This window comes from Mesoplodon mirus (assembly GCF_964341445.2).
Source record: "Mesoplodon mirus genome assembly, chromosome: 7".
NCBI classification, from domain to species: Eukaryota; Metazoa; Chordata; class Mammalia; order Artiodactyla; family Ziphiidae; genus Mesoplodon; species Mesoplodon mirus.
Genome location: NC_138983.1, coordinates 64,684,826 through 64,697,461, shown reverse-complemented (window position 1 = coordinate 64,697,461; position 12,636 = coordinate 64,684,826). Strand labels below are relative to the sequence as shown.

Sequence of the window (12,636 nt, the reverse complement as noted above, 5' to 3'; positions counted from 1 at the left end):
ATATTAAAATACTATTTAATAACATTGAAAAATGCTCCTCATATAGTATTACACAAAAAAATATATATTAAAACTCTCCTTGCAACATGATTTCCCCATTTTCTTAAAAGCATTCAGATGAAGGAAAGATAAGACAAAAATAAGCAAAATCATTAAAGCAGTTTCTGTTAATAGTACTGTCAGTGATTTCCACTTTTTTCATTTTACAATACAACAATGAACATGTATTACATTCGTATAATAGGAGAACTTTTTTTTTAAAGTATGCTTTAGTCTCTAGGAATTTACAGGCATCAGAGAGCTATACAGTACTCAGCACAAAGTAGGAGTTCTGTAAATACTTCTTGCATAAGGACTGAGTTGGTTGTCAGAATACACAGCAAAAATTTCAAGAATCCTAACTTGTTAAATCTGGAACTTTTTCTAAGTATTCCAACTATCTCATAATAATCTAGGGTATCTATTTTTTAAAAATGCAATTTATCCAGTCTACTGCAGAGCAACTAACTTAGTATTTGGCGGAGTAATGCCTCAGAACCTACATTTTTAACAAGTATCTCCAAATGATTTTTAAAGAAATAAAAATTTGAGAGTCACTATACTCTAGACAGTATAATGAGAAAAGATACTTTGTCATTCTCTTTTATTCTTGGTAGTTTGCTGCAAAAAGTTCTATTGATATAAATGATCCTAAATACCAAACACGACCAGCTTTTACCATTTTCAGAACAAATACATCATTAAGCCTGTACAAAAGATTAGCTATGAGGAAATTATTCTACATTTCAATTACAAAATATAGTAAGTGGAAGATTACAGAACACATTAAAACAAAATCTACAATATTACTCTACAGTTTTCTTTTTATACTAGATATTTGTGTCTACTATTTACAGTCATCTCTGTTTTAAAGTTCTAAGAGTAAACACTCTGAAGCCATACCTAACATGAAATACCATTAACTAGCTATATAATCAAAGGCTTCTCTAAGCCTGTTTCCATTTCTTTTAACATGAATACTACCTACTGAAAATGTTTGTTTTAAGATAAAATGATATGTGAAAGTATCCAGATTATATTTTCAGGCAATTAACCAGTCATATATAAATATAAAACTGCATAAATAAAGCAATTCCATTAGCTCAATAAACTGAAAAAAATTCAAAAATATAGGTTTAAACATATTCAGAAAAAAGCTAACAGGAATTTTTAAATTACATGATTAATTTCAAACATATGATTAGATTAAATTAGAAGATAACACAGTAGTTCTGATAAAATAAGCCTGGCCCATCTGTTTCCACATGAAAGTATCTGCCATAGTCTATTCCAATGCACATGGAGATACATTCCTTTCCAGAGGAAGTCAACTTCAAAAATTTAAGATTAAATTCAAGATAGAAAATTATCAAACAGAAAAAGTCTTCCTTCAACATCCAATATTTAATATTTTTTAATATATAATGGCAGTAACAATACAGTAAAAATAACAATGGGTTGAGGGAAAGAGAAACCACATTCTTGTTCTAACTTTGCTTCTGCTAACTAGTGATCTTGCTCTGGGTCTGTTTTCTCTAATCCATAAAATGAGAAGATTAGGCTTGAGATTGCTAAGGTTACTCTGGATTAATGCCCTATGATTTTATGAAAATACAATAATGACAACAATAATATATCTTACCAGTTTCTGATTTATTCAAAATAGATGAATAGGAGTAGCTTTGGCTGACATAATCACTGGTAGAGCCCACAGAACCTTCTCTTGGAAGTGGACCTATAAATTTGTCATGAACACTGTCATCCCCAGCACTGGAATCCTCCTAAAATGCAGCATAACCAATATTTACTGAGTGGTAAATATTGCTAAAACAATGAAAAAAGGCATACTAATTCCTGAGGCAATGAAAAAAAGACAAGGCATTACTGGTACCACCAAAACATTCACAGTATATACACTCACTATTTCCTGTAGGAAGGTTTGAAAGATGCCTAATATAACACACTTTGGAAAAATGCTTAGGTCTCCTTCCAAAGTTCTTACTTTCTCAATTTTATTTAATTCTTTTTCAAATTTTGTTTACATGAGAGAGGAGATTTCTGGTACTAATTAATCAGAGTACAATTGTGAACTCCTTAATGACAGAGTTTATAATTTATTTTTACATCATCCTTGCTAAGTAGGCCTGAAAGGTAGGGGACACTCAATAAGTCTTGAATGAAATGGACAGCCTCCTATTGTCTCCAATAAGAAACTTCCTATTAATGAGGAAGATGTCCAAAAGGAGTAAGGGATATAAAATCAGCACAAGCAACTAAGAGCTGAAGACTAATTACTAAACATTTTAAAACATGAATCCCCCAATTAATAGCTAACTTAGTTTCAATGTCAGACTAATCAAAATCTTCTCATGATGTCATAAAAATAAACAATGAGATTAAGGAAAGTCAGAACATATTCTGGCATTGCTTCTGTATGGATGTCCTGTGTTTAATTACTGTCTACTGTCCACAGAGGCATTCTAATTCACAACAGACTTCTAAATGAAAAGCATCAAACAGAAGAACTTTTCCTGAGGAAAGTTTCATTAAAGAGAAGCGTTCTGAAAAAGTCCATAAACTCTGTGTGAGTTTCCTTAGTCTGTAAAGCAGCAAGGTAAATCAGACCAGGTTTTTTCAATGAATCTCTCTCAAATTGGGAGTTACTGGATTTGACGATCACTAAAGCCACTGAACCAGACAGGAAAGGCTATTGAAATATGAATTGCAGCAAACAGTAAAAGAACAGAAATAAAGCATAGAATTTACAAACTAGTCATTCCAAAAAAATGGGGGGTGGGGGATGGGGAGTGGGAGCAAAACCAGCAGAGTAGATAATTCTGGGGGTCTGTTCCTCTACCAAAATACCAGAAAACCTGGGCAAAACTGCCGAAGATTTACACCAACCAAGCAAATGCTTAACCAAACAAAAGGCCACTGAAACACAGTAGGAGATCCTAGACTCATCCCCATCCCTGTTCTAGTGGTGATTCTCAGTGTGGCAAGAGACTATATACACAAACAAACTGCTATGGATGCCCAGTGTAACCATGTTAACATACATACAAGCCAACAGAAAACAGAAAAATAATTTATTATATATAAATTGCAAAACACATCTCTCCTCCTTCCTTTGGAAAATTGCTTCCCAAGTAGTAGGTGACAGTGCACAAAAATTATGACTATAGGGCTTTCTAAAGAGTTTACCAGCAGTATTTGAGGCTGTTCACCATCTTTATCTGTCAAATGCAGAAAGTTCTTCTTTCCTGGCTCAAAATTAGCATCAAGAAGAGACTTGTCACTGGTATGATCCAGTGGAGCCTACAGGCATAAAATAAGATATCTCAGATTATGAGAAACATTAATTATAATAATAAAACAAGCAATATGTAAATAGACACATATCTACAATTATTGGGCTTAAACAGTATTTTTTTTAATGAAGATTCTGATAAATTCTGTTAATCTAGGCTTGGAATTAACTCATCTATTCAGGAACTGGAATGGCTAAGCCCAGTGACAGGGCATATACTGACAGGTATCCCAGCTGTTCACATTTCCCAACATCTAAAAAACTGAAGTACTACACAAAAAAAGAACTGTAAACATTTGTTTCCATGTTCTCTAAAATGTATGCAATATAGTATTCAATGGGTTTTCATGAAAATTAACTGAAGATTATTTTATATCACTAAAAACTGTAAAAACATGTTTTGGTATAGGAATATAATGAGAATTCCCACATAAGGAAACACACTAAGCAACCCAACCCAAATAATTATGTAACATTAAAAAATGGGCACCTTCAGAAAGACCCTCGAAGGAAAAGCCTGTCCTAGTAAATGATACCTATTTCAAGTCCACTGCCAGGATTCAGAGGATCCCAGGGTGATAGAAGTGATCACTCCTTTGAAAACTAAACATCTAACATGTTTAGTCTTCACCTAACTCTTTTATCTGGTAGGCAATTTAAACCCTGGCTGTCATTCTGATACATTCTAGTTGGTGGATGAGAGACAGAGCTCTGCATGCTCTAAACCATACTCACCCAACATTCCAGTCCACTGTTGAGAAAAATGAGGGATGGGATGAATGCCCTGCTCTTTTGTTTTAAAACTATTTTGTTCATTAAGAAATGTTTTTAATGTTTCAAAGACATGAGGAATATCTCCTTAGAAGGACTTATTTTATGGAGATGCCTTTATTTCTTACAAAATGAACATTATATAAAAGCACAGGTATTAAGGACAAAAAAATTAACTATAAGAGATTCTGCCACTTGCTATTTGTGTGACTCTGCGCAAGTTACTTCACTTCCCCATGACTCAGTTTCCTCACCTATGAGGCTGTGATAGCACTTACCTCATAGTGTGGTTAAAAGGATTAAATGAGGTTATATTTGTATAAAGTCTAGTATCAGAACAATACTAGGTACACAGTAAGCATAAAATAAGTGTTAATAAAATAAACATATAATCTCACTTTGGATCACATCTAGAAATCCATGAGAAAAACAGGACAGAGAACCAGAAGCTAAGAGAAGCCACTTGAAAGGAAGAAAGGTATCTTTGGGTCCCTTATATTCTCTGGCAGGAACCAGATCCCTCAGCATCTCTCAGGCATAAAAGATCAGATGATACAGCTAGAACACATAGGGGTTTTACCTCAATAAATGTGTGTCTGTGTGTATGAGATGGTGAGTAGATAAATGAATTAGGTTTTCAAAGAAGCATACATGCAGCATTGTACAGTAAGCAGGTAAGAGTATACTTGTAGAAATGTACGGTAGGCATATTAAGACACAAAAATTAAGTACTTAAGAACAGTCACAGCTGAAGAAAGAAAAATAGTTAATCCTGGCATAGTGTTATAGCAGATGTTAATTTAACAAACACTTTTTGAGTGCCTAGGGATAGTATCTTTGGAGGATACAAAACTATACTATGAGGTCCTAGCCATCAAAATATATTCTATCAAGTGGAAAGACACAAATGAATAACAACTATAATAAAAAGACTATAAGTGGCATAGCAGAATAAAAAGTGCAATAGGAGGACAAAGAGAAAGATTACTTTTAAAGTGGCATGAAGAAACATCAAGTAAGGCTTCTTAAAAGTAAGAGATAAACAGGACTTGGGCAGACAGTATAGAACTATCCTTTAAATCGAAAAAGAGGCAACACTAGAAGTTATACCGTAATGTAAAAGAGAATATTCAAAGTTTCAGATTAAATATCATTTCTCTTTGTATAACTTGTTGGACTACCAATTTTACTGACCAATTTCAGAGGGGGAAAGTTGGCTAATTTAAAACACTAGGGTGTTTTTTTTTGTAAGTACACTTTTTAAAAAATTTTTATTTTATATTATAGTTGATTTACAATGTTGCTTAGTTTCAGGTGTACAGCAAAGTGATTCGATTATACATATGTTGTACATATAGCTATTCTTTTTCAGATTCTTTTCCCATTTAAAAACACTAGTTCTACATTTTAAAAAATCATAAATATATTATGGAATAGAAGGCAAAATATCATCAATTCTAAAGGCAAATCAAGCAACACCCAACACCTTTTATTCTTCTGCAGAGCCAATTAAAACTATGCCCTCCAAATATGATCAGGATACACATTCAATTCATTTGCCTTTAAAGGTATTTTCCTGGAAATTTTAAGAGCAGCAATGGTATAGGAGAGGAAGAGGTAACATAAGCAAAAACATGGAGATAGAGAAGTATGAAATTTTGTGTTAAGAAAATAAATTATTCCAATATCTGAGAGCTAAGATTAGATTTAAAGGACCAATTGTCTTGAATGCTAACTTAGGGAATATGACTTTTAATCAGGGCAGTGAGCAGTCATTAAAGATTTCTAAACTGGAAGGTGACAGGAGTACTATGATTTAAGATGACTGAAGATAATTCTAGCAATCGTATGCAGGGTGAATTTGGACTGAGAGGAAAGAAAAAAGACTATTTAGAATACTATTCTAAAATACAGATGAGATCCAACTCAACAATCCCCTTTGCCACTCTCCCATGCAAAATTGGTCAGTGCCTCCTCTTTGCACTTACAGCAAACTAATAAGTCATACTTAATAATACTTAAAACATCTTAGTGTAATTATTTTTTGATATACCTGTCTCTAAAACTTTACTGTGATGTCTTTGAAGCTGAAGTCATGATACCACCAACCTTCCTGATCAGGTGTTTACCACTCTATCTGGTGCATAATCTCTGTTAATATTGGAGTGTAAGTCCTTCTATTACTTTTTTCTTTCTATATACATTTTCCCTTCTTTTCCAAAAATTAGGTTATAAAATACATATGATTTTATATCCTGTTTTCACTTAATTATTTAAAATGAATATCCCATTCAGTAAATGTTGGAAAATTTTCCATAGATGACACAATATTATGATAATCATCTTACATGAATAAAAAAAGTAATGAAATGACATTGTACAAACTTTAAGATAATCAAATGCTGAATCTAGAATGAAAGTAAAGTGATGAAGAGGGATCCAAATATCGAGTTGCACACAGACTCTATAGTCCTGCTTACAATATTAAGAAGGGTTCCAGGATTTAGTATACCATTAAAAACAACAACAATGACTATAATATTATTAGCAGCTTAAGAGAAGATGCTTTCAGTTTAGAGTTTTACCATATCAGCAGAATTGATTCCATTCCCCCACACCAAATCAAAGGTTCCATTTATGTAGCCTACTTTGTTGGCCACATCTTCAAAGAGCTTTCTGAGAGGTGTAGAAGCTGGTAAATTTAAAGTGATCCGTTCATTCACTGTCTTTGAATTAGTAGTATCTTGTATTATACATAAGACTCTTGGTTCTTCAGCAGCATTTTCTACCTGAAATTTAAAAAAAATATAAGATTTATCTTTAAAGAAAAAATATAATTATGTTTTCTATGATTAAACGAAAAAAAACCCCACAAAATACTATTTTCTCTGTGTGAATACTACTGTTTTATGGCTGAAATATACTCTAATGAATATGTCAAACATATAAAGCACCATATATGTTTGTTTTGGAAAAACTGGGGTATATTTAAGAATCAACCATTGCTCTTGTGGATATTTGCTTTCACCTTTTAAGGCTGTAAATCAATGATCAACAAGCCCATGAAGACAAGTTTACTTGAGCAATTTTCAGTTGAAAATAACAAAATCTGATCCTTAAAAATGTGTCACTACTATGCTAGCAGAGTCAAATCAAGCATTTCTGGGTTTCCTGATGAAACAGAAAGAGAACTGTGTAGAAATGCAATGAGGATTGTCTAAGATTGCAAAATCCATAACTAAAGGATAAAAACAATCAGGCATCCTGACCTTTACTTTGTTGTACCCACAGACCAAAAGTCCAAAAGCCCCATTTATCAGTGTGTTAGGAGCTGACAAGCTTACCCAAATAGATCAGACAGCAGAGGGGTAAAGGAAAGCAAGGAAAAAATACTTTTCAATTACCAATGTAGAAGGGAGTTAGGGGTCACAATTTTTTTCATTCTTTTTTATATAGTACATAAATCAGAGAAAAAAATTTTAAAGGAGACTTTCTCAAAGAAGCTATGCCTTCCCTCAAGCTGTTGAAGGACACGACTCTTTTTCCTATTTTCCACAGCAGTAGTAGGCTACATCAGGCACCTTGGTGAAAGAAGTTCTTTCCCTCCTCCTGTAATGCCCAACTCAATTAATGGTACCATCATCTACCAGCTGCTGAAACCAGAGAGGAGCACCTTCCTCATTTCTTCCCTCTTCTTCAACTCACATAATCACCAAATTCTATCATTTCTATCATCTGAATATCTCTTGAACTATTCCTTTTCTCTTTAATCCTGCCTGCAGCAATCAGAATCTTACTTTAAGATCATGGCAATAGCTTCTTCCAATCTCATCTTCCTTCAATCCAGAACAGTATTTCAATATGCAAATCTGATCATGTAAATCTCTTGCTTTCCCTCAAAGTCTAGGGCAGCAGTCATTATCTGAGGGACTTCTCGCTATCCCCATAAAAGGCTTTGCACAAATATGAACTGTACAAACTGGTACTGTATACAAGAATGTATTTCTCACCTTTTTTAAAAAAACCACAATAATATTAACCTCAATCTTTTGTTACTTCTATAGTATCCATTTTTAAATGAGAATAGTTATTATCATTGACTTGTATTGAAGACAGGACCACCACAAGGTATTTTTGTTTGTTTGTTTGGCAGGGTAATACAATTATAATTTGCTTCTGCCATATATAATTTTGGGTTTGTAAAAGATTACTTAAACTAAGGTTAATCCAATTAGTTTAAAACAGAAATAAGTTGCTATAAAAGAAGTATAATGTTTAAGATTGGCTAGCACTATATTTCAGACAAGTCAAAATATTTAATTACCAATAATAACCCATTTAAAAACAAAATAAAGAATACATTTTTAATAAAATAAACAGGATAACAAAGAACAAAAAAGCCTTCAGCTATAAGCTTAAGGTGTTATATTAACACTTGTAATAGATGGTTTTACACATTTTAACCTCAAACTGAGAAACATAAAGTGGACCCTTTTTAACTCTGGTTCACAATAAAGGAACGAGAAACTCTAAATCAATTTCAACTACAAAAGATCCGCTTTTACACTTTCAACAGTATACTTCAGAGGCAGACTCAAGTTTTCCAGGTGAAAAGCACTACAGCTGCCAGATTTTAAAGCTTCAGATAAGCTGAAGTTGACGGTCCAAGCAAGAGAACTCTACCTAAGAATTCAGAAATCAGAAGTGCTGACATAACAGTATACATAAGAATGATGATATGGTAACATATGGCCATCAGCAGTTCCTGGTTCTTTCCTTAAATAAGTGAGTGCAAGGTACAGGCACTCCAGCCTCCTCTCCTTCCACACCCAGATATGGGTAATATTATCCCCAATGGAATCTCATCTGAAGGCTAAATGTACTATTGTAAACACAAAATTTAATCTTATGTATGCCTTTTATTCTTTTTAATGACAATAGCTTTCTTTTCTGTGCATTGCACATAAGTAATTTTGCTCCTTTTTTTGAAATAGGAAGAGTATAGGGACTTCCCTGGCGGTCCAGTGGTTAACACTCCGTGCTTCCAATGCAGGCGTGTGGGTTCAATCCCTGGTCAGGGAACTAAGATCCCACATGCCACACAGCGCAGCCAAAAAAAACAAAATAGGAAGAGTATAAAGGAAAAAGTGGAAATCATTTGTAATTCATAACACAGAGATAACTATTACATTTTGGTCTATATTCTTCCAAATATTTTTCCTACGCAAACACAAACAGACATATACATGCACACTTTTTAAACACAAACATTCAGTTAGATATACATGCTGTTTTGAAACCTCTTTCTTTATTTATAAATATATCATGTAACCTTTCCTTGTCACACTTTTTCTAACTCATCATTTTAACAATTGAATAGTATTTTATTACATGGATTAATAATAATTTGCTCCATCAATTTAATTTTACTGACTCTTGAGCTAGACTTTATTACACTTTAGAAATAATTTTGTGATGAATACCTATATAAAACTTTGTGCACTCTTCTGTTTCTTCTTAAGATTCCTATAAGAATTTCTGGGCCAATCACATATTACTCTTGAATTCAATTCTAGGATAATTTAAACAAACGAAAAACTCTGACCTTTAAAGTTCTAAGCTAGCCACGTGTAAATCTTATTACTTTATACTCAACCTCCTGGCCCATTTTTCAGTCCTAATTTAATCTACTACATAGCCATCATCCACAGATTACATCTGAATTTTTGTTATCGTGATTGCCCACACTAACTACACTGAGGCAAAATCTCTTTCCTCCCCCTGCCTCCCAATTTGGGAACTAACAAGAAAAAAAATTTTTTCTCCAATTTTAAGATTTCATCAATAAGGTTGTACCAATCTTTTTTATTATAGCTTTTCAAGAGAAAAAGAAGTTCTACAATATTATACTAAGCACACAGATTTCCACAATACTTAAATGTAAAAAAAGTATTTCTTAGAACTGGGAAAATAGGGGTGTCCTCTTTCTTCTTAATTTCTTTGGAGTTCTACCCCTGATTGGTCCTACTTATGCCCAAAGCAAAAAAATCACCATCTTGAGGTAAATTAAAGATGGCTAAAAATTCTTTGCCACTCTTTTTCTTTTTTCTCTTCTCTTCCCATGAATCTGGGCTGGCCTTGTGGCCGACTAGGACCAACAGAATGTGATAGAAGTGATACTGTGTGATTTAAAGCAGGAAACTTCTGCTTTTGCACCTCTTGGAATGTTCCTCTTATAAGCCAGCCAGGCAAAAGAAATCCATTTATCCTGGGACCACCATGTTGTGTTAAAACCCTAACAATCCACCCAGAGAGAAAGTGGCCACTTTGTGGAGCACTGGGGTGCCTAATAAGAAAAGCCTTCTTGGACATTCCATCCAAAGCCAGTCACCAGCCAATGCAGCCAAGTAATGATCCCAGATGATGCCATGTGAAGCAGAAAAACTGACTGGCTAAGCCTTTGCCCAAATCCCATCCCACAGAATTGTGAGCAAATAAACTAGTTGTTTTAAGCCACTAAGTTTTGGGGTAGGCTGTTCCACAGTAATAGATAACAGAAACACACCTAAATAAATTTAAGCACATGCAAGTGCTAGTTGGGAAGAATGTGGTGATGGTGGTATTCGTGATGGTGGTTGGTGGCAGGGGTTCCATTTAAGCACTACACCCAACATTAAGGTAAAGCATCTGAAGACACATCATAATTTAGGGAAGGGAGCACAATTTTTGAGTCAGTAAAAGTTCTATAATGAATAGGAGAAAACAGGTAAGAAAAAACAAATGCAAAGTTATAGAAAAGCCTAAAGCATGTCCCACTTGGGAAAACATTTCATCTATATTAGGTGAGCTATTAGAAGGGCACAAAGTTCCCTACACAGAAAATCTGGCCAATTACAAAAAAGGTACAAAGTATAAAATCAAAACTACTTATTTGGTGGGCAACTCATAGCAATATTACACTTGTGAGAAAAAGGGTAAAGTCAACAGTAGTTACATTAACACTATATGCTAAGAGAGTGTTCTGTCTTTGTGCTCTATGCAGAAACAAAGACAGATTTCCCAGCAAAGTCTGAAAAAAGAATCCTTGAAAAAACAAAACAAATAAAAATGATAGTCTTATTTACAAAAAGTAAAACATACTGGTATAAAAACACTGAAAACATATATTTCTTCCAAAGATACGGTCACCATAGGAACATCTAGAAGTGGTCAACACAGATGGTTCCGTCTAAGGAGTCTCAGAGCCTCTCAAGTCATCTTGTCTCCTATTCTTGGCATTCCGAACAGTTCTAAGTTCAAATCTGAGTTCTCTCAAGTTAACATCATTATTTTTGTTTCATAAAAAAATACTTCATGTTTCTTATTAAAAAACACAAAACAAGGTGTGTAATTAATGCATATATTTAGAATGGCATTAGCATGCAGAAAACAGTATCAAACACAATTCAAAGTTAACAAGATTAAGATTTTTCTAAGAAAAAAATTAATATGAATAATTTAAAAACATTACAAAGGGACCTCTTTACCTCTAAATTTAATAGTCAACCCATTTTCTCTCAAGACTTTCTTCCTTTCAGTGTTATTACAAGTAATAATACTACGGTTGCAAACTTAAAAATGCACGCGCGCGCACACACACACACACACACAGTCCATTTTATCTACTACTTGATAAAGAAACTGCTATGAGCTAAGAAATTAAGCCTTAGAGCATTACCCTTCTGGGTATCCACAGTTCACGGCTAATACACTGCCACAGACTAAAAAAAAAAATTGATGGTATAAATATTTTTGCTCACTAAAGTTTATTAAATTTATCAGCCTCATTCAGACGGTGCACTTTTACCTTAACAAGTAACAATTCCTGGGGTAGTGCTGGGAGTCTTAACTTACATGAGAAAAAGATTATTTTATTTTTAAGATCCTCCCTCCACTCCACTCCAACTCCCCCAGCAAACCCTAAAATGTTACATGATATTTTTCTACGTGGCCTCTTGCCAGAGATCACTTGAAGAGGACAGAAGAGATTAAATAAAGAACCTTGAACTTAGAGCTAAAGGGACCTGAGGAAAGTGAGGTATTAAGTAAAGGTTAGAATGGGATGCTACATCACAGGAATGTTTAGGTTTGTAGTGCGTACAGGCTGTCAGGAAGGTAACAGTTCTATTTAATTCTTCAAATAATATGTCTGGGTTTTGACTCTGTAAATTATTAACTTAATTCCAGCACTATTAATATTTCAGAAAATAAATACATCTGTAAAAAATAGACAACTATTATACCCAAAAGTCAAAACTAAAGGTTCTATAGTTTTTATATCAGTTTTCCACCTCATTCACTTGTTAAAGACAAGGTACTATCAGACATATATTCATTTAAGGTGACTTTCTTATTATTAAAATCAGGTAAAATAAATAAATAAACAAAATGAAAAATAAATAAAATCAGGTAGAAATAAAGGAGCCAAACAAGCATAAAACTTAAGACATGCCTTGTTATTAAATAAAAATACTAAC

At 33.6% G+C, this 12,636-nt stretch overlaps 1 protein-coding gene across 2 annotated transcripts in view; it reads right to left on the bottom strand.

Moving 5' to 3' along the window:
• The window catches only part of USP47 (ubiquitin specific peptidase 47), a 123,082-nt gene that overhangs the window by 67,649 nt on the left and 42,797 nt on the right, over positions 1-12,636 (bottom strand). For both annotated transcript variants that reach the window (XM_082627903.1, XM_082627904.1), the window contains 3 exons: positions 6,706-6,909; positions 3,244-3,357; positions 1,682-1,820 (listed from right to left, as the gene is read on the bottom strand). In XM_082627903.1, coding sequence (XP_082484029.1) covers positions 1,682-1,820; positions 3,244-3,357; positions 6,706-6,909 — 457 coding nt within the window. The remainder of the gene's footprint in view (positions 1-1,681; positions 1,821-3,243; positions 3,358-6,705; positions 6,910-12,636) is intronic.